This window comes from Salvelinus alpinus, chromosome 12 (genome assembly GCF_045679555.1).
Source record: "Salvelinus alpinus chromosome 12, SLU_Salpinus.1, whole genome shotgun sequence".
NCBI lineage: Eukaryota > Metazoa > Chordata > Actinopteri > Salmoniformes > Salmonidae > Salvelinus > Salvelinus alpinus.
In genome coordinates this window covers 46,890,944-46,917,695 of record NC_092097.1, presented here as the reverse complement: position 1 = coordinate 46,917,695, position 26,752 = coordinate 46,890,944, and the positions used below count along the sequence as shown (strand labels likewise).

The following is a 26,752-nucleotide window of genomic DNA, read 5'->3' as shown; positions in this document are numbered from 1 at the left end:
AGAGACATTTCAATATATTACTAACCCCCCCAATAGGGAAGTAGCAGGCTCTTTCTATATTTCTCACCTATCCAGTCCTTTCAGTTTGTGAACCCTGACAGAACTCTGATAGAAAAACGAGAACCCCCTGTGTGTTTATTTATCCTTGACGCGGATGGATCCATTTTGTTTTTGAACTTTTTTTATATAATGATCTGATCATATAATCCCTGTGCGTATGAAATATCTTCGAATTCCACTCAGTGGGCTTCTGACAATAACAAGTTTAATTTTGGCCCCACTCCTCGCCCAATGTCAACATTCATTGCTTTTGAAGCAATAACACAATTCTCAGCATCTAGTTTCAACGTCAGCATTCCATCGTTCAGTTGGACTAAAATAAACTTTATTGTCCAGACCAAAGTGTGGAAACTTGGCTCTGCAATAATATTGACAACATTAAAAACCATGAGTCGAGCTCCCTGAGGGATGTTTCTCATGGTTCTGGGGAGTGTACCCCTTTTTGTCCAATGAGGTAACTTCTGGACAATATATCTGTTCATTTAGCTGACCCTTTTAGCTTAAAATCCAAAAGTTCTGTATAGCCTTTTTAAGGGGCCTCTTTTCTCCACTGACTTTCACTGGAGTGGCGGGACTGTGAGTGGACACACACAGACACTCTCTAACACACAAAAAAAGAAAAGAAATACAGGAAGAGTCCACTGCTAGTTGAAATCTGTGGACAATGCTTACATACAGGTCTTCAATGAGCTTCGATACGGCTGCACAAGGCCAACTACGGCTGTTGCACAGAAAGCACATCGATTGGCTGATTCATTGTAAGCTTTGCATCGTGTTGGAGACTGGTGTATTGGAGATTTTAACGTAACATTGAAGTTACATATCTGTAATGCTTAATGAGACGTTTTTTGGCTATTGGACCAGGTCTCTCTTGGAAAATAGATATTATCTCAATGAGAAAAAACCTGTATAAATAAAGGAAAAATAAAACCCCAACATTTTTTGTTTTATTGTTTTTAGTTGTGTTTGTATATCGTTGTATTTAAAATGTGTGTGACTGTCCTTGTGTATCGGTGATTTGTTACTTGTCATGTTTAGTTTATTGTGGACCACAGGAAGTAGCTGCTCTTGTAACTATTCCTGTTTATTTATTCTTCCTCTTCTCTTTCTATTATTTTTCTATTTTTCTCTGCCTTGTTGGGAACACCTGTTGTTTACTACGCATGCGACAAATACGTTTTTATTTGATTTGCTGCTTCTGCAAAAGCTAACCGGGATCCAAATAAACAAAACAAATAAAAGTCAGCCCTTTTTTTGATTGGCACATGTTCCGAGCAAGGTCACACCCCCTTGTATGGGACACTTTTAAATGTACTTTTAGAGGCCATACAATACTCATCATTAAAACAAAAGCGGCCTCCCGGGTGGCGCAGTGGTCTAGAGCACTGCATCGCAGTGCTAGCTGCGCCACCAGAGTCTCTGGGTTCGCGCCCAGGCTCTGTCGCAGCCGGCCGCGCCCGGGAGGCCCGTGGGGCGACGCACAATTGGCATAGCGTCGTCCGGGTTAGGGAGGGTTTGGCCGGTAGGGATATCCTTGTCTCATCGCGCTCCAGCGACTCCTGTGGCGGGCCGGGGGCAGTGCGCGCTAACCGAGGGGGGCGGGTGCACAGTGTTTCCTCCGACACAACCCGGCTGGCTTCCGGGTTGGAGGCGCGCTGTGTTAAGAAGCAGTGCGGCTTGGTTGGGTTGTGCTTCGGAGGACGCATGGCTTTCGACCTTCGTCTCTCCCGAGCCCGTACGGGAGTTGTAGCGATGAGACAAGATAGTAATTACTAGCGATTGGATACCACGAAAATTGAGGAGAAAAGGGGATAAAATGTATAAAATAAAAAATAAAATAAAATAAATAAAGCGGTTTAGGTTAAAAGAGATCAGACTAATAGAGGAAGTAACAGCGCAGGTAGATGGTAAGGAAACTACTATAGAGGCACAAAATAGGTTAGAGGAAAAACAAAAAGAATTGGAGATACTTATTCAAGAACCATTAAGTATAATGTATTACAAAAATAAAGCGAATTGGATGGAAAATGGTGAATCTTCAACGTAGAAATGCTACCAAAAGTTATTTACAGAAACTCGTTACAAATGATGGAGTCATCCATGATTCACCAAATTATATTTTGAGAGAGGAAGCAAAATATTTTAAGCTCCTCCATTTACACTGATTGATGTTAACTGGAGGATTTCTTTCCTAATAATAATAATAATAATAATGTCAAATGTAACATTTACAGAAAGACCTGTGTGAAGGCCAACTTACAGAAGAGGAACTTTTTTTGGCAATTAAATATTTTCAGTCTGGAACAACACCAGGGCTTGATGGTATACCAGTAGAGAGATTTCAGACCTTTTTTTGATGTACTCAGTCTTATGACAATGGTAGACTTTCAGGTACTCAACAAGAAGGTCTGATTTCATTATTACTAAAACAGGATCCAGGTGGTAAGTATAAAGATCCAGTCCATTTAATAAAAAAACTGGAGGCCTTTCACACTTCAATGTTGTGATGTGAAAACTGGAGGCCTTTCACACTTCAATAAAAAAACTGGAGGCCTTTCACACTTCAATGTTGTGATGTGAAAATCCTGGCGAAATGCATAGCACATAGAATTAAAAATGTTTTACCAGATATTGTTCATCCTGATCAGACAGGTTTTTTACATGGACGATATATTGGCGATAATATACGTGAATTACTTGAAACAATTGAAATCTATGAAACATCAAAGATACCAGGTCTGGTCTTCATATCAGATTTTGAAAAGGCGTTTGATACTTTTACGTTTGGTACGACTAGAATTTATATATAAATGCCTGGATTACTTTAGTTTCGGTAAATCTCTTATACAATGGTTTAACTTTTACTTGGTACTCATCCCGGATCCGGGAGCACCCCCCACAGTAAAAAAGCTGACTAGCATAGCCTAGCATAGCGTCACAAGTAAATACTAGCATCTAAATATCATTAAATCACAAGTCCAAGACACCAGATGAAAGATACACATCTTGTGAATCCAGCCATCATTTCTGATTTTTAAAATGTTTTACAGGGAAGACAAAATATGTATTTCTATTAGCTAACCACCATAGCAAAAGACACAACTTTTTTTTGTCCACCATTTTTTTACTCCATCAGTAGCTATCACTAATTCGACTAAATAAAGATATATATAGCCACTAACCAAGAAACAACTTCATAAGATGACAGTCTGATAACATATTTATGGTATAGCATATGTTTTTTTAGAAAAATGTGCATTTTTCAGGTATAAATCACAGTTTACCATTGCAGCCACTATCACAAAACTCACCCAAAGCGACTAGAATAACTACAGAGAGCAACGTGTATTACCTAATTACTCATCTTAAAACATTTCTGAAAAATACACAGCGTACAGCAAATGAAAGCCCAACATCTTGTGAATCCAGACAATATTTCAGATTTTCTAAGTGTTTTACAGCGAAAACACAATATATCGTTATATTAGCATACCACATGAGCTAACATCACCCCAGAATTGATTCAAGGCAAAAAGCGCGATAACGTTATCACCACCAAAATATATTATTTTTTTCACTAACCTTCTCAGAATTCTTCAGATGACAGTCCTGTAACATCATATTACACAATGCATATAGAGTTTGTTCGAAAATGTGCATATTTAGCATCACAAATCGTGGTTATGCTATGTAATCAGTCAAAACATGGCATGCATTCTGGCCGGCGCCGTCTTGGAAGGGCACCTAAGTTTACGATTATTTATCGATTAGATTGACTAAAAAAATACAGGTTGGACAGCTAATGAAAGATGCATTGGTTATTAATGCAACCGCTGATTTAGATTTTTAAAATTAACCTTACTTGACATACAGTGTGCGTTACAGCCAGACTAGTGCCGCAATATTGGCCGAAAAATGCGTTTACATTTTTCCACATAAATACGGAATAAAATCATAAATAGTTCTTACTTTTGGACGAGCTTCCATCAGAATCTTGGGCAAGGTGTCCTTTTGTCCAAAAGAATCGTTGCTTTGTTGTAAAACGTCCACTTCAACGTCGGAACTAGCAGCTAATAGTAGCTACCTGGCACACACATGTCCAAATCCTCAAACGCAATACTACGAAAATTCCGAAAATAGCAATATACTCGCATAAACTGATATAAATCGGTTTCAAATAACTTCGTTATGATGTTTCTAACACCTATTTCGAATTAAATCACAGACGGATATATCTTAGCCCGATAACAAGAGCTATTCAACATGCCATTCTGATGTGCCCTCTTGCGCCTTGGCGAGCGACGAAAAGAAGGGACATGTCACTCCATTGCCTTTTATAAACTCTGAGAAATACGTAGAGATTCCATTCCACTTCTCATTGGTTACTGACATCCAGGGGAAGGCGGGTGCAGTTCATTTCGATCCATAGGGCACACACAGAGTTTTAAACTGATCCGAGATCAGAGCCTAGTTTTCAGACCTTCGCATGTCCTGTCATGATTTTCGCTGTAGAAAGAGTTCTGGTTCACCCACAGACATAATTCAAACGGTTTTAGAAACTAGAGATTGTTTTCTATCCAATAGTAATAATAATATGCATATTGTACGAGCAAGAATTGAGTATGAGGCAGTTTAATTTGGAGACGATATTTTCCAAAGTGGAAACAGCACCCCCTGTATTGAGAAAAGGTTTTAAGTTATGTACAGCAACCCCAGATGTAAAATAGTAAATAATTGTTACTTCTCAGAAAGTATTGAACTTTTAAGTGGAATAAAACGAGGCTGTCTGTCTCCATATTTATTTATTTATTATGGCCATTGAGATGCTAGCTATTAAAATTAGATCAAAAAAGAACATCAAGGGGTTAGAAATCCAGGGGATAAAAACAAAAGTATCAATGTATGCCGATGACTCAAGTTTTTTATTAAGTCCGCAATCTGGATCCCTGCACAGTCTCATTGAAGATCTTGATAACTTTTCTAGCCTCTCTGGACTAAAACCTAATTATGACAAGTGTACCATATTACGTATTGGATCATTAAAAAAATAGTGTTTACACTACCTTGTAGTTTACCAATTAAAATGGGCGGATGGTGAAGTTAGACAAACTTGGTATTCACATCTCAAAAAAAAAATATTACCTTACCACAATCAATTTCAATAGAATGTTTCCAAAAGTAGATAAAATTCTATTCTAAATAGATAAATACTTGTCTATTTATTTTTTTAAATGACATTGATTAACTCTTTGATCCTATCACAGTTTACTTACTAATGGCACTGCCTACTCCAGACAACTTGTTTTTTAAAATCATATGAGCAAAAATATTTTTTTTTAATTTGGTATGCTAAGCCAAACAAAATTAAAAGTGCCTATTTATATAATGGTTATGAGTTTGGCGGACTAAAATGATTAAATATTAAAGCTTTAAACCTCTCACTAAACGCTTCACTCATACATAAGTTATACTTAAACCCCAAATAGTTCTCCGGTAGATTATTAAGAAAGGCTCATCCTTTGTTTAAAAATTGCCTTTTTGCTTTTATACAGATTACACCTTCTCATTTCGGACTAAATGAACATGTTATTTTGTATCGCCCTTTCTTAAACAAGCCATACAAAGCTGGTTACAATTTCAGTTTTATCCTCCAGAAAAGATAGAACAAATATTACAACAAATGTTATGGTTAAACTCAAATATACTGATTGATAAAAATACATTCTTTATAGAAAGAAATCTTCAATTAGATTATATGTATTAATTATATTATGAATATAAAGGGAGGAGTTATGTCACAAATGCAGCTATGGAAAATATATGAGAATGTCTGCTCAATCCAAACTTACTACCAACTGATTTGCAGCATTACCACAAAAATGGAGGAGGCAAGTGGAAAAGGGAGAAGGTAGGGAACTTGTTTGCCTGCCATATATTAAATGTATAAATTGGCTGAAAGGAACTGGCATAAATAGAAAAATATACCAGTTTCATTTGAGGACGAAATGTTGACAGCTGCGCCATACAGGTTGCAAAATAAATGGGAAGAGATTTTCGATGTATTGATTCCATGGCACATGGTTTATGAACTGGTACAAAAAACAACACTTGATTCAACACTTAGTGCTTCAATTTAAATTATTATACACAATTCTTGCCACCAACAGAATATATATATATATATATATATACAGTGGGGAGAACAAGTATTTGATACACTGCCGATTTTGCAGGTTTTCCTACTTACAAAGCATGTAGAGGTCTGTAATTTTTATCATAGGTACACTTCAACTGTGAGAGACAGAATCTAAAACAAATATCCAGAAAATCGCATTCTATGATTTTTAAGTAATTAATTTGCATTTTATTGCATGAAATAAGTATTTGATACATCAGAAAAGCAGAACTTAATATTTGGTACAGAAACCTTTGTTTGCAATTACAGAGATCATACATTTCCTGTAGTTCTTGACCAGGTTTGCACACACTGCAGCACGGATTTTGGCCCACTCCTCCATACAGACCTTCTCCAGATCCTTCAGGTTTGGGGGCTGTCGCTGGGCAATACGGACTTTCAGCTCCCTCCAAAGATTTTCTATTGGGTTCAGGTCTGGAGACTGGCTAGGCCACTCCAGGACCTTGAGATGCTTCTTACGGAGCCACTCCTTAGTTGCCCTGGCTGTGTGTTTCGGGTCGTTGTCATGCTGGAAGACCCAGCCACGACCCATCTTCAATGCTCTTACTGAGGGAAGGAGGTTGTTGGCCAAGATCTCGCGATACATGGCCCCATCCATCCTCCCCTCAATACGGTGCAGTCGCCCTGTCCCCTTTGCAGAAAAGCATCCCCAAAGAATGATGTTTCCACCTCCATGCTTCACGGTTGAGATGGTGTTCTTGGGGTTGTACTCATCCTTCTTCTTCCTCCAAACACGGCGAGTGGAGTTTAGACCAAAAAGCTATATTTTTGTCTCATCAGACCACATGACCTTCTCCCATTCCTCCTCTGGATCACCCAGAGGGTCATTGGCAAACTTCAGAAGGGCCTGGACATGCGCTGGCTTGAGCAGGGGGACCTTGCGTGTGCTGCAGGATTTTAATCCATGACGGCGTAGTGTGTTACTAATGGTTTTCTTTGAGACTGTGGTCCCAGCTCTCTTCAGGTCATTGACCAGGTCCTGCCGTGTAGTTCTGGGTTGATCCCTCACCTTCCTCATGATCATTGATGCTCCACGAGGTGAGATCTTGCATGGAGCCCCAGACCAAGGGCGATTGACCGTCATCTTAAACTTCTTCCATTTTCTAATAATTGCGCCAACAGTTGTTGCCTTCTCACCAAGCTGCTTGCCTATTGTCCTGTAGTCCATCCTAGCCTTGTGCAGGTCTACAATTTTATCCCTGATCTCCTTACACAGCTCTCTGGTCTTGGCCATTGTGGAGAGGTTTGAGTCTGTTTGATTGCGTGTGTGGACAGGTGTCTTTTATACAGGTAACGAGTTCAAACAAGTGCAGTTAATACAGGTAATGAGTGGAGAACAGGAGGGCTTCTTAAAGAAAAACGAACAGGTCTGTGAGAGCCGGAATTCTTACTGGTTGGTAGGTGATCAAATACTTATGTCATGCTATAAAATGCAAATTAATTACTTAAAAATCATACAATGTGATTTTCTGGATTTTTGTTTTAGATTCCGTCTCTCACAGTTGAAGTGTACCTATGATAAAAATTACAGACCTCTACATGCTTTGTAAGTAGGAAAACCTGCAAAATCGGCAGTGTATCAAATACTTGTTCTCCCCACTGTATATATATATATATATATATTTATATAGGAATGGTTAAAAAATCACAACATTCACTTAAAATTAACCAGTTTTGGTCGATTTGGAAAGCCATAGTCAGTCAATAAATAATATAATAATAGTCGTAGGAAGGTTTTTCATCTTCAGCTCACAATCTGTGGATTCTATACTATTAGAAAGGTTCAACATATATGTAAAGCATCACAGCAGAATTGAAAAATACATGGCACATGGAAACCAAATGAGGGTGGTCTATGGTGATAGGTGGGATGGGCTGAGAGTGGCTGAGGGTTTGGATTTTATTATTAATTTATTTAACCTTTATTTAACTAGGCAAGTCAGTTAAGAACAATGTTATTTTCAATGCCGGCCTAGGAACAGCGGGTTAACTGCCTTGTTCAGGGGCAGAACGACAGCATTAATGAGCTTATGTTTGGTAATGTATCATTATGTGATTATATATAAAAGTACCATAAATGTAAAATGTATATGTAAAATGTAGCACAAAAGCTGTAAAAAACCAACAAGATATGTGTCCTCCGAATAGGGGGGGTGGGTTAATATATATTTTTTTTTAAGTTGCACCCCCTTAACCTTTGAACTCCTGACCCTGCTCCTCTAGACCTGATGACGGAGATGATGGACATGTCCAGTGACCTGGTGGGCTCGGGCATCCCCTTCCTGGACTACCGGCGCTATGCCGAGCGGATCTTCTTCCCGGGCCACCGCGAGTCGCCCCTGCGGAGGGATCTGGACGTGCAGGAGAGTCGGCGGGCCACAGTGGAGCAGGGCCTGGTGCAGCTTTCTAACCTGCTCAACAGCAAACTCTTCCTCACCAAGGTAGGGGGACAGTGATGATGATTGGTGAAAGAACTGGACCGATTCTTACTATGTTATTGGACTCTTGATAGTCTAAAACAAGTTTGTTTTAGACAAGTGTTTTTGAAGGAAAGCAGGCAAGGTATGAATGCATTGAAGAATATTGGTAGCTGACCTCACCTGGCAATACTAAACGTGTATGTTTTATTTATTTAACCATTATTTAACTAGGCAAGTCAGTTAAGAACAAATTCTTATTTACAATGACAGCCTACCCCAAACACGGACGACGCTGGGCCAATTGTGTGCCGCCCAATGGGACTCCCAATCACGGCCGGATGTGATCCAGCCTGGAATTGAACCAGGGACTGTAGTGACGCCTCTTGCACTGAGATGCAGGCCGTAGACCGCTGTGCCGCTCAGGAGGGTTCGAATCATAGAAATAGAATCAATAGAAAAGGCTTCCCAAGTCAATGATGGCAAAATGGGTGGACTGGTGTACCCATAGGAGCAAAGCAGGAAGTAAAAGCAGGAAACGTACCCATCAATCTGTGCTATGATTTGTTGAGTCAACTCAACTGACATTACAAAAAATACATTGCATTGCATGAGCCACATTAGTTAGCATCATATCGTACCATGGCAATCCAGCATCAGATCTCATCACTATACCAGTCAGCCATTGCGAATGCACCCATGAGTTTACCAGTCAAATTACCAGGATTAGAGGTTCCAAGCCCATTCTATGGATTATATTTCTATGGTTTTGAAACTGTGTAGCGGTAGCCTATAACAGACATAGGTATCATTTTATAAGGGGGATTCCTAAATACGGTTTTTGTTTGTTACTGAAATTACATCCTCTTCACTACACCAGCCTCCCCTGGTTGAAATATAATGGGAGAGATATTTAGCCGTTACATTTTTTTTCTCTCACGCTGTCGTTTCTCTTACACCTCGCTACCAGTTCATCCATACCCTAGAGAGCCAGCGGACGTTCTCGCCAAGGGACCGGGCCTACGTGGCCTCTCTCCTGACTGTGGCGCTGCATGGTAAACTGGAGTACTTCACAGACATCCTCAAGACCCTGCTCAATGACCTGGTGGAGCAGTACGTGGTCAAGAACCCTAAACTCATGCTGCGGAGGTAAGATAGGAAGAGATTGTGGGGGGCGGGGGGTGTAGGTCAAGGTGTGTGTAGGTCAGGGTGTGTGTGGGGGGGTGTAGGTCAGGGTGTGTGTGGGGGGGTGTAGGTCAGGGTGTGTGTGGGGGGGTGTAGGTCAGGGTGTGTGTGGGGGGGGTGTAGGTCAGGGTGTGTATGAGAGAGAATATGTGTAAGTGATTTTTTGCTTTACAGAACGGAGACAGTGTGTGTGTGTGTGGGGGTGGGGGGGGGGGGGGGGGGTGTAGGTCAGGGTGTGTAGGAGAGAGAATATGTGTAAGTGATTTTTTGCTTTACAGAACGGAGACAGTGGTGGAGAAGCTGCTGACCAACTGGATGTCCATCAGCCTCTATGCTTTCCTCAGGGTGAGTCGGTCCACAGGAATTACTTCCACACAGAGGAGGAAATGATTAGTCTGGCTGACACCAAACTCAGTCTTCCTGACTTCAGAGTCTGGAAAGGTTCCTTGATGTTGATGGCACGAAGTGTCGGTTAATGAAAAGGGCTGTTCTTTTTTTTTTTTTTTACTGTGTATTTCTCACTCCAACACCCACATGTACAACCACAAACAGATCCTGAGGGTACCGCACCCCTTCTAATACAACTGTTGGATTCTCACATCCAAACAAAGTGAGGTCCAAAACTCTAAGGAAAGAAAAAAGAGAACCAATCAAAGCTCAAACCCTTTCTGCGTGAATATTGCATTTACAGTATTCTTATCCAGAGCAGTATGTCACAGCTCTCCCTCGTTGTGTTCCACATGAGTCGTGTCAGGACTGAGTACATCCTTGAAGTAATCACTGTTTAGCCACAATTGGACAGAAATGAAAGGATGCCACCACAGGGCTTTCACCTGTTCAGTCATTTCTAATCAGTAATGACTTCAAGGAAGGAAGGATGCACTTTCAAAGAATTCCGACTAGCCCAAGGCTTTATTCCAGGGTTGTGAATCTTGGCTATGTTATCCATGCCAGTTTTAAGCAGAGTGGGTCAAATTGGCTACTAGCATTAGCATTCATTAGCAGGCGAAATGGAGGAATACATTTTTAGCATGTTGGTAAATGTTGTGTCTCCTCGTCTTTCCCAGGACAATGATTGTTAACATGATGCTAATTGTTTACCGGATTGGTTATCATGATGTTAACTGTTTACATACATTTGTTAATATTATGCTGACTGTTTATCTGATTTGTTAGCATTATGCTGACTGTTTACCTGATTTGTTAGCATTATGCTGACTGTTTACCTGATTTGTTAGCAGGATTCTAATTGTTAATCTGATATGTTAGCGCAATGCTAATTGTTTACCTGTTTCGCTAGCATGATGCTAACTGTTGTTGTCTCCCCCTCTCTCCAGGACTCTGCAGGCGAGTCTCTCTACATGTTGTTCAGGGCTATCAAGCACCAGGTGGACAAGGGGCCGGTGGACGCGGTGACTGGCAAGGCCAAATACACGCTCAACGACAACCGTCTCCTCCGAGAGGATGTTGAGTACAAGACCCTGGTGAGAATACACACACTCATACGGCCACACAAAGACCAACACACACACACATTCAGACGTGTACCCACACACACATTCAAGCGTTCAGACACAACACTCATACACATTTCTTTTTACATTTTAGTCGTTTAGCGGACGCTCTTATCCAGAGCGACTTACAGTTAGTGCATTCATCTTAACATAGCTAGGTGAGACAACCACATATCTCAGTCATAGTAAGTACATTTTTCCTCAATTCCTAAAGTAGTTATCAGCGGAGTCAGAGCTAGTAAGGGGGAAAGTCCAGTGTTGGTTCACAAGAGGGACTCAGTTTAACCACACACACACACTCCCTTCTTTTTCTTCAGTGAAAAACCAGAGATAAATAGATCTAACGACCATCCAGGAAAGTGTGTTTTGTGAGTGATTGAAAGCTCCCCCCCCCCCCCCCCCAGACCCTGAACGTGTTGATGCAGGGCGAGGGGGTGAATGAGACGCAGCCGCTTCCCTCCAAGGTGCTGGATATAGACACCATCACCCAGGTGAAGGAGAAACTCCTGGACCAGGTCTACAAGGGCACCGCCTTCTCCCACCGGCCACACACAGACTCTCTGGACCTGGGTGAGGAACACACACACAGACTCTCTGGACCTGGGTGAGGAACACACACACAGACTCTCTGGACCTGGGTGAGAAACACACACACAGACTCTCTGGACCTGGGTGAGGAACACACACACAGACTCTCTGGACCTGGGTGAGGAACACACACACAGACTCTCTGGACCTGGGTGAGGAACACACACACAGACTCTCTGGACCTGGGTGAGGAACACACACACACAGACTCTCTGGACCTGGGTGAGGAACACACACACACAGACTCCCTAGACCTGGGTGAGGAACACACACACAGACTCTCTGGACCTGGGTGAGGAACACACACACACAGACTCTCTGGACCTGGGTGAGGAACACACACACAGACTCTCTGGACCTGGGTGAGGAACACACACACAGACTCTCTGGACCTGGGTGAGGAACACACACACAGACTCTCTGGACCTGGGTGAGGAACACACACACAGACTCTCTGGACCTGGGTGAGGAACACACACACAGACTCTCTGGACCTGGGTGAGGAACACACACACAGACTCTCTGGACCTGGGTGAGGAACACACACACAGACTCTCTGGACCTGGGTGAGGAACACACACACAGACTCTCTGGACCTGGGTGAGGAACACACACACAGACTCTCTGGACCTGGGTGAGGAACACACACACAGACTCTCTGGACCTGGGTGAGGAACACACACACAGACTCTCTGGACCTGGGTGAGGAACACACACACAGACTCTCTGGACCTGGGTGAGGAACACACACACAGACTCTCTGGACCTGGGTGAGGAACACACACACAGACTCTCTGGACCTGGGTGAGGAACACACACACAGACTCTCTGGACCTGGGTGAGGAACACACACACAGACTCTCTGGACCTGGGTGAGGAACACACACACACACAGACTCTCTGGACCTGGGTGAGGAACACACACACACACAGACTCTCTGGACCTGGGTGAGGAACACACACACACACAGACTCTCTGGACCTGGGTGAGGAACACACACACAGACTCTCTGGACCTGGGTGAGGAACACACACACACAGACTCTCTGGACCTGGGTGAGGAACACACACACACAGACTCTCTGGACCTGGGTGAGGAACACACACACAGACTCTCTGGTCCTGGGTGAGGAACACACACACAGACTCTCTGGACCTGGGTGAGGAACACACACACAGACTCTCTGGTCCTGGGTGAGGAACACACACACAGACTCTCTGGTCCTGGGTGAGGAACACACACACAGACTCTCTGGACCTGGGTGAGGAACACACACACAGACTCTCTGGTCCTGGGTGAGGAACACACACACAGACTCTCTGGACCTGGGTGAGGAACACACACACACAGACTCTCTGGACCTGGGTGAGGAACACACACACACAGACTCTCTGGACCTGGGTGAGGAACACACACACACAGACTCTCTGGACCTGGGTGAGGAACACACACACACAGACTCTCTGGACCTGGGTGAGGAACACACACACACAGACTCTCTGGACCTGGGTGAGGAACACACACACAGACTCTCTGGTCCTGGGTGAGGAACACACACACAGACTCTCTGGTCCTGGGTGAGGAACACACACACAGACTCTCTGGTCCTGGGTGAGGTACACACACACAGACTCTCTGGACCTGGGTGAGGAACACACACACAGACTCTCTGGACCTGGGTGAGGAACACACACACAGACTCTCTGGACCTGGGTGAGGAACACACACACAGACTCTCTGGTCCTGGGTGAGGAACACACACACATACTCTCTGGTCCTGGGTGAGGAACACACACACAGACTCTCTGGACCTGGGTGAGGAACACACACACAGACTCTCTGGTCCTGGGTGAGGAACACACACACAGACTCTCTGGACCTGGGTGAGGAACACACACACACAGACTCTCTGGTCCTGGGTGAGGAACACACACACAGACTCTCTGGTCCTGGGTGAGGAACACACACACAGACTCTCTGGTCCTGGGTGAGGAACACACACACAGACTCTCTGGACCTGGGTGAGGAACACACACACAGACTCTCTGGACCTGGGTGAGGAACACACACACACAGACTCTCTGGACCTGGGTGAGGAACACACACACAGACTCTCTGGACCTGGGTGAGGAACACACACACACAGACTCTCTGGTCCTGGGTGAGGAACACACACACAGACTCTCTGGACCTGGGTGAGGAACACACACACAGACTCTCTGGACCTGGGTGAGGAACACACACACAGACTCTCTGGACCTGGGTGAGGAACACACACACAGACTCTCTGGTCCTGGGTGAGGAACACACACACAGACTCTCTGGACCTGGGTGAGGAACACACACACAGACTCTCTGGACCTGGGTGAGGAACACACACACAGACTCTCTGGTCCTGGGTGAGGAACACACACACAGACTCTCTGGTCCTGGGTGAGGAACACACACACAGACTCTCTGGACCTGGGTGAGGAACACACACACAGACTCTCTGGTCCTGGGTGAGGAACACACACACAGACTCTCTGGTCCTGGGTGAGGAACACACACACAGACTCTCTGGTCCTGGGTGAGGAACACACACACAGACTCTCTGGACCTGGGTGAGGAACACACACACAGACTCTCTGGTCCTGGGTGAGGAACACACACACAGACTCTCTGGTCCTGGGTGAGGAACACACACACAGACTCTCTGGTCCTGGGTGAGGAACACACACACAGACTCTCTGGACCTGGGTGAGGAACACACACACACAGGAAGATGCAGAGTTGTGGAGACTCGACTTGATAGAAAATAAAATGACTTGACTTGGACTTGAAGCCTCAAGACCCGGTACTCGACTTTGAATTGAGACTGATGACTTGAAATTATCTGACCAGGTTTTGTAATGTTTTGTCACTCATTGTGTGGCACAGAGTCTACGTGGATTACTCTACACACAGCCAGAGACAGGAGCCACAGCATCGCCCTTGTAAAAAAAAAAAAAAAAACATGCAAGTTGCAACAGATAGGTTAGTGAAACGCACACTCGGTACTCTGATTGGACCAGCAAACTGTCACTCCACACAGGTCGGGTGAGCTAGCAAACAGATTGCTGATTTGCTGTACAGCTATTGGATCGGGTGAAGCTCAAACGTCAAATTGTAGGGAGAGAGGATTACCATAATAAATAAATATGCAGCTCCAAAACAAATTGGGCGATCAATAATATTAACTGTTTACTTTGTAAGCTCACCAGCAATGGGGCAACAATTACTCACATAGGCCTTAAAGGTCTTTTGGTATGTAATAATTACTTGAAATGTAGAATTAACTTAAACTAGCATTTGGAATTTGTTGTTAAAATGAATTATAAACTACTGTGGGAAGATGCTCTCCAAACTCCCACCAGTGGAGAGTGCTTTTTTTCTCTTGTTGAAATGTTTTCTGTGCTATGTGGTAAATCTATATTCCATTTAATAGTAAAATAATTGCTAGCATTTCATCATTCCATCGCCGTAACTTTTATTGCAACACATAGACATGATTGTTTCATGTCTGATAGGCCTACGATACATTTTAATATAGCCAAACATTTCTTACCCTGTTCTGAGTGGGCGTGATGTTTAAAGCGCACATGAATGTTCGCAAGACTCATGAGGTAGAAGTTCTGTTTATTTAATTCAATGTATGGTTTCCTTTGTTCATATTTCCCGTGTTCTGTCGGAGATCCTTGTGTCTGTGTCATTTTGGTTGTGCGTAATAGGAGCTCACGGGCCTCAGTGCACATAGGAGATCTCATTGGAGTCAGACTAAGAGAAAATGATGCGTGCTGAAAGAAATATCATTACAAATGATTGTCTGATTAAGCCGACTGTATCAATGTTGAAATTGCCTTTTACATTGTAGAACCTGTTTATTGGTTGTATTTGCCAATTGCGTTATTCTATGGTCCTGGGGGCCAAGTGTTAATAATATTGTAATAATAATGTTATTATGTAGGCCTACCTGTTTGAGCTCCTGTTAGACAGATTCCATGTGGTTTCACAAGGGGAGGCTGTACAGTCTTGCCCAATACCTGTGTCTGTTCAGATAGGACCGGTTAATAAGCCTGATACCGAGGATATTTCTTTTGGGCTATTTCCCGTGTATATTTGGTATGATATGGCGCATTCACCATTGGCTCAAGACCTGTAAATAAACCTGCCTTGCCGTCAGCAACAAGGTTCATATTTTACAATTAGAGGAGACAAAATAATGAAAAGGGCTGTCTGGTAGCCTCAATAAATAGACAAAGATTTAGTTTTTTATGGATTTAGTTTTTTACTTGACTTGAGACTTAAACTTGTCACTTGACTTGCTGTTAGAATACACGTCTTGGACTTGACTTGCTGTTAGAATACACGTCTTGGACTTGACTTGCTGTTAGAATACACGACTTGGACTTGACTTGCTGTTAGAATACACGTCTTGGACTTGACTTGCTGTTAGAATACACGACTTGGACTTGACTTGCTGTTAGAATACACGTCTTGGACTTGACTTGCTGTTAGAATACACGTCTTGGACTTGACTTGCTGTTAGAATACACAACTTGGACTTGACTTGCTGTTAGAATACACGTCTTGGACTTGACTTGCTGTTAGAATACACGTCTTGGACTTGACTTGCTGTTAGAATACACGACTTGGACTTGACTTGCTGTTAGAATACACGACTTGGACTTGACTTGCTGTTAGAATACACAACTTGGACTTGACTTGCTGTTAGAATACACAACTTGGACTTGACTTGCTGTTAGAATACACGTCTTGGACTTGACTTGCTGTTAGAATACACGTCTTGGACTTGACTTGCTGTTAGAATACACAACTTGGACTTGACTTGCTGTTAGAATACACGTCTTGGACTTGACTTGCTGTTAGAATACACGTCTTGGACTTGACTTGCTGTTAGAATACACGACTTGGACTTGACTTGCTGTTAGAATACACGTCTTGGACTTGACTTGCTGTTAGAATACACAACTTGGACTTGACTTGCTGTTAGAATACACGTCTTGGACTTGACTTGCTGTTAGAATACACGTCTTGGACTTGACTTGCTGTTAGAATACACAACTTGGACTTGACTTGCTGTTAGAATACACGTCTTGCTGTTAGAATTGGACTTGACTCCAGTCTTGACCCGTTCTACTTGGGACTTGACTTGAGACTCGAACCTTGTGACTTGAATAATAGTAACTTGGTCCCACCTCTGGGAAGATGTGTATGCAGACACACACACACACACACACACACACACACACACACACACACACACACACACACACACACACACACACACACACACACACTTTCACGCAGACGCATACCTCTCCCTTTCCCCCCTCACTCACTCACTGGATCTGATGAATGTTACTTGGTAGTGACTGAGCCTAAAGTGATGTGTAGTGTATTATAATAGTGTTCTGTTTCATTCTGTGTATAGGCCTGTCTAACATACTGTGTGTGTTCATTCTGTGTATAGGCCTGTCTAACATACTGTGTGTTCATTCTGTGTATAGGCCTATCTAACATACTGTGTGTGTTCATTCTGTGTATAGGCCTGTCTAACATACTGTGTGTTCATTCTGTGTATAGGCCTGTCTAACATACTGTGTGTGTTCATTCTGTGTATAGGCCTGTCTAACATACTGTGTGTTCATTCTGTGTATAGGCCTGTCTAACATACTGTGTGTGTTCATTCTGTGTATAGGCCTGTCTAACATACTGTGTGTGTTCATTCTGTGTATAGGCCTGTCTAACATACGGTGTGTGTTCATTCTGTCTATAGGCCTGTCTAACATACTGTGTGTGTTCATTCTGTGTATAGGCCTGTCTAACATACTGTGTGTTCATTCTATGTATAGGCCTGTCTAACATACTGTGTGTGTTCATTCTGTGTATAGGCCTGTCTAACATACTGTGTGTGTTCATTCTGTGTATAGGCCTGTCTTCATTCTGTGTATAGGCCTGTCTAACATACTGTGTGTGTTCATTCTGTGTATAGGCCTGTCTTCATTCTGTGTATAGGCCTGTCTAACATACTGTGTGTGTGTTTCAGAGTGGAGGTCTGGTGTAGCAGGTCATCTGATCCTGTCTGATGAAGACCTGACGTCTATTGTCCAGGGCAATTGGAAACGCCTCAACACACTCCAACACTACAAGGTCTGCACCCACATCAAGCAGTCATAAAGCTTTACAAAGAGTTTATAACACCCCGTAAAGCATTCATTAAGCATTCGTAATGGTCTTAAGATTTTGTCAAATTCATGTTTCTAAGCCTTTATTAATAGTATTACACTTCATTAACCCTTCATAAGCATTCACAAAGCATTCATAAGCCTTCATAGTGCATCTATATCATATTCATGAGTGATGTCTAACACTGTTGTGGTTGTGTTTCAGGTTGCAGATGGCGCGACAGTGGCTTTGGTCCCGCGCCACAGCAAACACATCCACCACGACAACCACGACTACGTGGCAGGTGAAAGTGAGTTGCACTTGCATTTTAGTTCCACTCTCTCTGGGAAATGTCTTGTTGTTCCAGTTTTTGTAGAATAAGTATGGATGCATCTCATCTTGAGAAAGGCCACTAGGCTGAAACGTTGTGTATGTAAAATAATGTAACATTTTAAATGGCCCTTTCTTGCGAACTCTCTTTCTCAACCTTTCTCCTTTCTTCTGTCCTCCTCCCCCGTTCAGAGACTCCCATGCTGGAGGATGCAGACGAGGGCGGGGTGAGGCTGTGGCACCTGGTCAAAGCTGGCGAAGAGCCTGAGCTACCCAAGCACCGCCGCGGCAGCGTGAGGGAGAGGGCCAAGGCAATACCAGAGATCTACCTCACACGTCTGCTCTCCATGAAGGTAGATACTGGAGCCACACAGACACACACATTGCATGTACGTGCACTCACATATCACCCACACACACCTGGCAGATACTGTAGACACACACACACACACACACGGCAGGTAGCCTGGAGGTTAGACCTTTGGGACAGTAACTGAAAGGTCACTGGTTTGAATCCCAGAGCCGACAAGGTGAAACATCTGTAGCTGTGCCCTGAGCAAGGCACTTGACCCCAATTTCTCAAGGGGCCCTGGACAATGGTGACCCTGGCTGTGACCGCACTCCCTCCGGGTGTCTCGGGGAGTTGGGTAACACATTTCCACAAGTGTGTAACAGGACAAACATAATCACCCCTCAAATTATAATGAATTATTACTACACACATACACTCCCACATTGACTTTCAAAACTGCGCAAAACCCCTAACCTTCCACCTCCCTCCACAGGGCACTCTGCAGAAGTTTGTGGACGACCTGTTCACGGTGATCCTGTCAACCAGTCGTCCCGTTCCGCTGGCCGTCAAGTACTTCTTTGACCTGCTGGACGACCAGGCGCAGCACCACGCCATCACCGACCCTGAGACCATCCACATCTGGAAGACCAACAGGTACATACATACACACCTAGGCAGAAGCACAAACACACACACACTCACGAGTGTGTACAAGCAAACACGCAGACAAGCAAACACGCAGACATGCGTGCATGCACACACACATCCTGATTCCTTCCACATCTAGAAGACCAACAGGTACACACTCACGCACACACAGACTCCTGAGACCATCCACGTCTGTGTCCTTTCATACGTGTATGTGTGTTTACGTTATAATGTGGTTGGATGATATATGTAACATATGAACATAACAGTACTTATCCATACATGTAACTCCCTTTCCCTCCCTCATTCCCTCTGTCCAGTTTGCCCCTGAGGTTCTGGATCAACATTGTAAAGAACCCCCAGTTTATCTTTGACGTCCAGCCCTCGGACCACGTGGACGCCGTGCTAACGGTCATCTCCCAGACCTTCATGGACTCTTGCACCACCTCAGAGCATAAACTGGGCAGGGTGAGCGAGAGGAGGGAAAGGAATAGGGATACCTAGTCAGTTGTACAACTGAATGCATTTAACTGAAATGTGTCTTCCACATTTAACCCAACCCCTCTGGGGAGGAGTTGACTGGGACAATGGAAACTGTGGAAGGTGGAGGTGATTCTTTATAACTGGTAATCTCTCTCACCCTCACGTTCTCTGTCTTTCTCTAGGATTCACCAATAAACAAACTGCTTTATGCCAGAGATATCCCCCGTTACAAGCAGATGGTGGAAAGGTACTACGCTGACATCAGACAGACCATCTCTGCCAGTGACCAGGAGATGAACTCCGCACTAGCAGAACTATCCAGGGTTGGTCTTTTACTTCAGTTTATTCATTCAGTAAAACACTGTTCACTCAAGCGATTTTTGGCAAACGCATCATCGTCACAGTTTTTGCACTCTACTAAAAGTGCTCTACCTTAAACGTAACATTTTTTGATGAATCAAATTGAGTTTGCTATTCTTTTAATCGGTTATTTGCAGGGGTTGGATCAAGTTCAGGGAACGAAAGTGATCTGTTCTGGAATAGAACCGTTATTTTAAAAGCATTGGAACTGGTTAATAACGTTCTTTTACGTTCCGGGCATTTTTTTCGGTCCCGCAACAAAGCGCCTATGCAAAGCCCTCACTGTGTCACTCAGAAACGTATTCCAGTTTCTTCCTGCCAGCTAAAAATCTTTGCCAGTGTGTGTAGACTACCTGCCCCTCTGAAGCGTAGGTTACTGTAGTCTATTGACTTTACAAGTGCAATTCAGAAATTAAGGAGATTTTTAATTAGAGAAGAATGGATTAACTTTTTCAATGCTAGTTAAGGATACTATAGTTATCACGTTTAACATTGAATTAACTACAAAAAGGTAAGACATTTTTAATTCTGGTGCCGCTCTGCACACACAAGCTTGGTCCAACGTTAAGCCAACTCTCGGAAGTTCAATGACATTCAATATATATTTTCTCTCCCCAATCTACACACAATACCCCATAATGACAAAATGAAAACATGTTTTTAGATTTTTTTGCAGTATTTACACTCCTGACTCAATACATTTTGTAGAAGCACCTTTGGCGGAGATTACAGATTTGAGTCGTCTTGGGTATGTCTGTATCAGTTTTGCACATCTGGATTTGGGGATTTTCTCCCAATCTTCCTTGAAATTTTTCTCAAGCTCTTAAATTAGATGGGGCGTGGCGGTGAACAGCAATCTTCAAGTCTTTCCACAGATTTTCAATGGGATTCAATTCTGGGCTTTGGCTGGGCCACTCAAGGACTTTCACATTCTTGTTCTGAAGCCATTCCTTTGGCTGTATGCTTGGTCATTGTCCTGTTGGAATGTAAATCCTCGCCCCAGTTTAAGGTCTTTGCACTCTGAAGCAGGTTCTCATCAAGGATTTGCCTGTATTTGGCTCCATTCATTGTTTCCTCTATCCTTACCAGTCTCCCAGTCCCTGCCGCTGAAAAGCATCCCCATAGCAAGATGCTGCCACCTACTATGCTTCACGGTAGGGGTGGTGTTAGACAGGTGATGAGTTGTGCCAGGTTTTTTCCAGACATAGCTCTTTGCATTCAAGCCAGAGTTCAATTTTTGTCTCATCAGACCACAGAATCGTGTGCCTTATGATCTGAGTCTTTCATGTGCCTTTTTGCAAACTCCCGGCATGCCACCATGTGCCTTTTTCTCAGGAGTGTCTTCCGTCTGGCCACTCTCCCATAAAGCCCAGATTGGTGAAGTGCTGTAGAGACTATAGTCCTTCAGGCAGGTTCTCCCAGCTCAGCCAAGGAACTCTGTAGTTCTGTCAGAGTGGTCATTGTGTTCTTGGTCACCTCCCTGACCAAGGTCCTTCTTGCCCGGTTGCTCAGTTTGATCAGACAGCAGAGTGGGTAGTTTCATATTTTTTTATATTTCCCAATGATGGAGACCACTGTGCTCTCAAACTTTCAACACTCTAGAAATTGTTTTATGCCCATCCCCAGACATATGCCTCCTCACAATTCTATCCCGGAGATCTATGGACAGTTCCTTGGACTTCATGGTATAGTTTCTGCTCTGACAAGCACTGTCAGCTGTGGGTTATTATATAGACAGATGTGTTTCTATCTAAATCATGTCCAAACAATTGAATTGGCCATTGGCCACAGGTGGACTCCAATCAAGTGGTAGTGAAGTCTCAAGGATGATCAAAGTAAATTGGATGCACCTGAGCTCAATTTGGAGTGTCATAGCAAAGGGGTGTGAATACTTATGTAAATGAGATTTCTGTACTTAATTTTCAATAAATTTAGAAAAATGTCTAAAAACATGTTTTCACTTTGTCATTATGGGTTATTGTGTGAAGATGGGTGAAAAAAAGTCTAATTAATTTTGAATTTAGGCTGTAACAAAATGTGGAATAAGTCAAGGAGTATGAATACAGTACTTTTTGAAGGCACTGTAAAGAACTAGGCTATAGCTTGCCCGCTCCATAGCAAGCTGCTCTATCCTCACTGAAGATTGAAGTAATTTAATATCAAGATAAATGTTTTTTTTTAAATGACGATTTCAGAGGTTTAAAAAGGAACAGAAAGGAACTATATAAACCGTCACTTTTGGGGGGTTTAAACCGGTTCAGAACTTTATTTTGCAGGTCGGAACGTAACAAAAAAAATAATGGTTCTGTTCAGAACACAATTGGAAAATAATTTTGGTTCCATCCCCTGATACTTTGTCCTATTGTTTAAGGTGCACTATGCAGAAATCACTTTGCCATTTCCTCGTTGCTAATATTCCAATAGTTTGCCTAATTTAAGTTTATTTCACAAAACAAGCAAGTATAGTGTAGATACTCATTGTACCATCTAAACAGCTGTGAAATATATTTTCCATAACCCAAAAATATTTTATTTTCAGCTGTTTGAAAAATGAAATGGAAGAATGGGAAGCATAGAAATAGCGCACTTAGAACAGATATACCGCTTCTTAGACTTGCTTTCAATGAGAGTGACAGATCTATAACTCACATTTCAATGTGAATTTGGTTGGGTCGGCCAAAAAGCTACATATTGCAGTTTCTCATTACTGTCACCCCTATTACTGTGATTGTAGCTGATCTAGTTATCATTCAGCACAAGCTGTAAAACTTTGGACTTTTCAGAGTGGGCCTATACTTTAAAGCAATGTATGCCTAGAACACTTTAAATATATCCTATTGTTAATAGAACCAGCTTTAATAGAACCTCTATTAGCACATTTAAGTGTGTGCGTATTATTTATTTGTAGTGACTTTAAGTCAAAATGTTTTTTCCCCCCCAGAATTACTCAGGCGAGTTGAATTACCTTGTTGCCCTGCACGAGTTGTACAAGTACATCAACAAGTACTATGACCAGGTGAGTTTTCATTATCTCTTGTCATTCCATCCAACCACACATCAGAGCTGTGTCTTTGGTTTACCTTACATCTGTCTCTCTCCACCCCCTCTCACTCACTCCATCTCCATCTAACTCTCTCGCTCTCTCTTCATCCCTCTCCATCCCTTCCTCGCTCTCTCTCAGATCATCGGGGCCCTAGAAGAGGACAGCACGGCCCAAAAGATGCAGCTGGGCTACCGGCTCCAGCAGATCGCTGCAGCCGTAGAGAACAAAGTCACTGACTTGTGACAGTGAAACCACTGACCAAGACCACGCCGGCAGAGGGGACCACATTAAGAGACCCACAGGAGTGGGGGAGGGAAACTCAAGAGGGGGTGGGTTCGGAGGATGGACAGACCGGACCAATAGACAGATTAACACAATCCCCCTCCTGTCAGAAGAGGGGAAGTAGGGTTCTAGGGGTAAGGACCCCAAACACCCCACCCCTTTTCCACATTAAGGAGCAATGAGTGACTGTTCACACACAACAGTCACCCAGGGGTTTGAAAAGGGGATGTGGTGTATTGGGCTGCTGAACACATGAAACTCTCTAGAGGTGGTGGTAGACTCTCCACTGTGGACAAGACAGGAGGGAAAGGTAAAGGGAGACACAAACACAAACAGACGAGGAGCCTTTGTTTGTATGTCCCACCCGTTCACCCTTCAGCCCTGAGTTGGACCACGTTGTGGCATCTGCCTCTCTTGTAGAACTCTCTGTGGAACTAGAAGAAGGGGCTTGGGAGATCCGGACGTGACATGATGTGTCAATGGAAACGTGCTGAAGTCTCATATGAATGAATGAAAGGAAATCTTATGTCTATCAAAATGCTGGTTGTAGCTAGATGGAGAGCAAGTGTGAGCGAGAGTTGGAAGGGACCATTCTGGTTTCCCCCCCCCAATTCAAGACACAACATCCCTTTCCACATGAAATGTGGAGTGAAAAGTTTTATTAGCATTTAATAAACATTCTCTAGATATTATATTGTCACCAATTAATGCAGTTGCATACAGTACCTTTCCTAGGGGCTTGAGTCTTATAAGTTATCGGCACTCTCTACCTCCTTTTACTTACCTGAAAACTCAAGTTACCCTCTTATTTCTTTAACCCTGAAGCTTTTTCTTGTGTTTTGCGGTTTGTCTGCTAGGTTAAACCAGATTGCTCTCTCCCTCTGTCAAAACAGTAGCTTTGTTCCATATCCGTCCAAATCATAAGTACACGTAGTATCTTTCGGAGTAGTGGACAGTTGAGACACACACAGACACAGACACAGACACAGACACACACACACACACACACACACACACACACAGTTCACTCTAGCATGACACTCTTGAGACGACTTCTCCTTTTTAATGTTTTTTAAAAATGTGTAATTATTGCCATTGCGCTTTTTCAGTTAGCTCCCGAGTCCATACAAATCTGTGTTCCTCTTTATGGTATTGAATGGGAGGAAGATGTTAATATCAGAGTTGAAATTAACAGCTCTCGGAAAGAGGCTACAGCTCGCTCTCTGCAGGACTAAAGAAAGAATGATACTGAAAGCAAAGAAGCAGTCTTTTCAAAAGGTACTGGAAATAGGTGACAGTGTGAATGTTTTGATGTTTTTAAAGGGTAACAGTCACTGGAGGGACACTAGATCAGAGATTAAACAAACAAATCTCAACTGTAGAATTGTATATATTTAAAACATGTGTCCCACAGTATTTTATGGTGTACGTTCATACAGCTTTCCGTGTTGTACATTTTTAACATTCCTTTTTTTTTCAACCAAGAAAAGTCTATTGAATCATGTTCTCAGTTTGTGCTGTTGTGAGGTAGCCTATTTATCTGACAATTGGCAACTGCACCGTTGATATGTGTATTGCAGTTCTTCTATTGAACACAAGATGGCGACAGCTCCTACGTTTGTTGAACACTGCTGTATTAACTGTCCATTAAGTTTCACAGAAGATACTTTGACCTAGTCACATTTTGCAACGTTTGATTAAGTATTAGAATTATAACTACATTGCCATTTCTGAACTTTACCGAAACTCGTTTTCTTATGATTTACCCATGGGTTGTGTTATTCATAATTTGCTCACCTCTGCATTCTCTATTATACTATAGCGTAATTTTCTAACAATGCCTTCGTATCCCAAATGGCACCCTAGTCCCTATATATAGTGCACTACTTTTGACTAGAGCCTTATGTAGGAAATAGGGTGCCATTTGGGACGGTACCCTAGACTAATCATTCTATCCCACAGAGCTTGATGGTTTGAAGTTGTGATTAGATATTTTGGTAAAGCTATGTACCAAGAACGTTATCACACGAATTGGAGGTGTTGCATGTATGTTAACGACACATAACTGATGTTAGACTTATGGATGAAGACATTTGACACTACCCATGTGGTAGGCTATATCTTTATATGCGGGTGCACTGTTGGCTTTCTAGTGAGTAGTGACCAATAAGAGGCTGACAATGAGTCAGCAGATTGGTCATTTAACTGTAAAACCCAATCAAATTATCAGTTTTGTCCTCCTATTTTGATGAGATGAAAGTGTATGTAGTTTATGCGTTGCATGCTATTGTGTGGGTTCTCCAGTTTGATGCATTTTCCTGTTCACCGCCATTGTCCCTAGATTGCACAGCATAAACGAGTCATAGTAGCTTATTGGTTATCACACTATTTTTCAATGGACAATTTGTATTGTCATATGCTTTCAATGCAGACTAGTATTTTGTATGAAGCCTAATAATGGTGAAGAGAGCAGGTGATGGTCATTTGAAGGAAAACTATTGTTAGGCTGTATAAATTCAGCTATGTAGAGCAGGCTCTGCAAGGAGCACTTTTTAAGGTTGATTTTTATTTTGTCTGTTAATATAGTTGTACATAATGATTGAATAATATAACTTGTAGCGACTTAACCTGCTGTTTATTTAGTGTAAATTCCTACATATGTTGAGGTAATAAAGTATTTGTAAAATCATATTGTCTTTGTCTACATCTGTCTCATATGGAGTAGATTTAAAGTGAAGGGAATTTGTCTATTACTTGTTTCTTCTTTGTCTACACTGACATTAAATACTTGGAGCAGTATATGAGAGCAAATTGGTAGACATCCACCATATTGTTTTCAGACCAGTGCGAGGAAATGTGGAATGGAAGACGTCATGACTATAACTGATTTTGTATTTTAGCTAACCGTAACCAAATTAACCTGTTACAAAAAGTATAATCTGACAAAAGCAGTGTCCTTTCACTTAATTGGTCATGAAACAGAAATAATCTACCTAATTTCTTCACACACCATATGCAACATAAATCAGTGAGGTCGGTCAACATGTTCCAAAGCAACATGCATGGGAAACTACTTCAACGAAGTTTCGTTACGAAACGTTTAGACATTTCTGACGGAGGAAATAATTGATGCTCTTGTTTCACAC

At 42.7% G+C, this 26,752-nt stretch overlaps 1 protein-coding gene across 1 annotated transcript in view; it reads left to right on the top strand.

Moving 5' to 3' along the window:
• The window catches only part of LOC139536257 (plexin-B1-like), a 174,980-nt gene extending 148,685 nt beyond the window's left edge, over window positions 1-26,295 (top strand). Inside the window, exons 25-37 of the mRNA XM_071336630.1 lie at window positions 8,480-8,697; window positions 9,644-9,822; window positions 10,137-10,203; window positions 11,196-11,342; window positions 11,777-11,942; window positions 18,050-18,153; window positions 18,394-18,478; window positions 18,691-18,851; window positions 19,284-19,444; window positions 19,759-19,906; window positions 20,104-20,244; window positions 23,223-23,297; window positions 23,463-26,295. Coding sequence (XP_071192731.1) covers window positions 8,480-8,697; window positions 9,644-9,822; window positions 10,137-10,203; window positions 11,196-11,342; window positions 11,777-11,942; window positions 18,050-18,153; window positions 18,394-18,478; window positions 18,691-18,851; window positions 19,284-19,444; window positions 19,759-19,906; window positions 20,104-20,244; window positions 23,223-23,297; window positions 23,463-23,567 — 1,757 coding nt within the window. The 3' untranslated portion in view covers window positions 23,568-26,295. The remainder of the gene's footprint in view (window positions 1-8,479; window positions 8,698-9,643; window positions 9,823-10,136; window positions 10,204-11,195; window positions 11,343-11,776; window positions 11,943-18,049; window positions 18,154-18,393; window positions 18,479-18,690; window positions 18,852-19,283; window positions 19,445-19,758; window positions 19,907-20,103; window positions 20,245-23,222; window positions 23,298-23,462) is intronic.
• The last annotated feature ends 457 nt before the right edge of the window (window positions 26,296-26,752 follow it).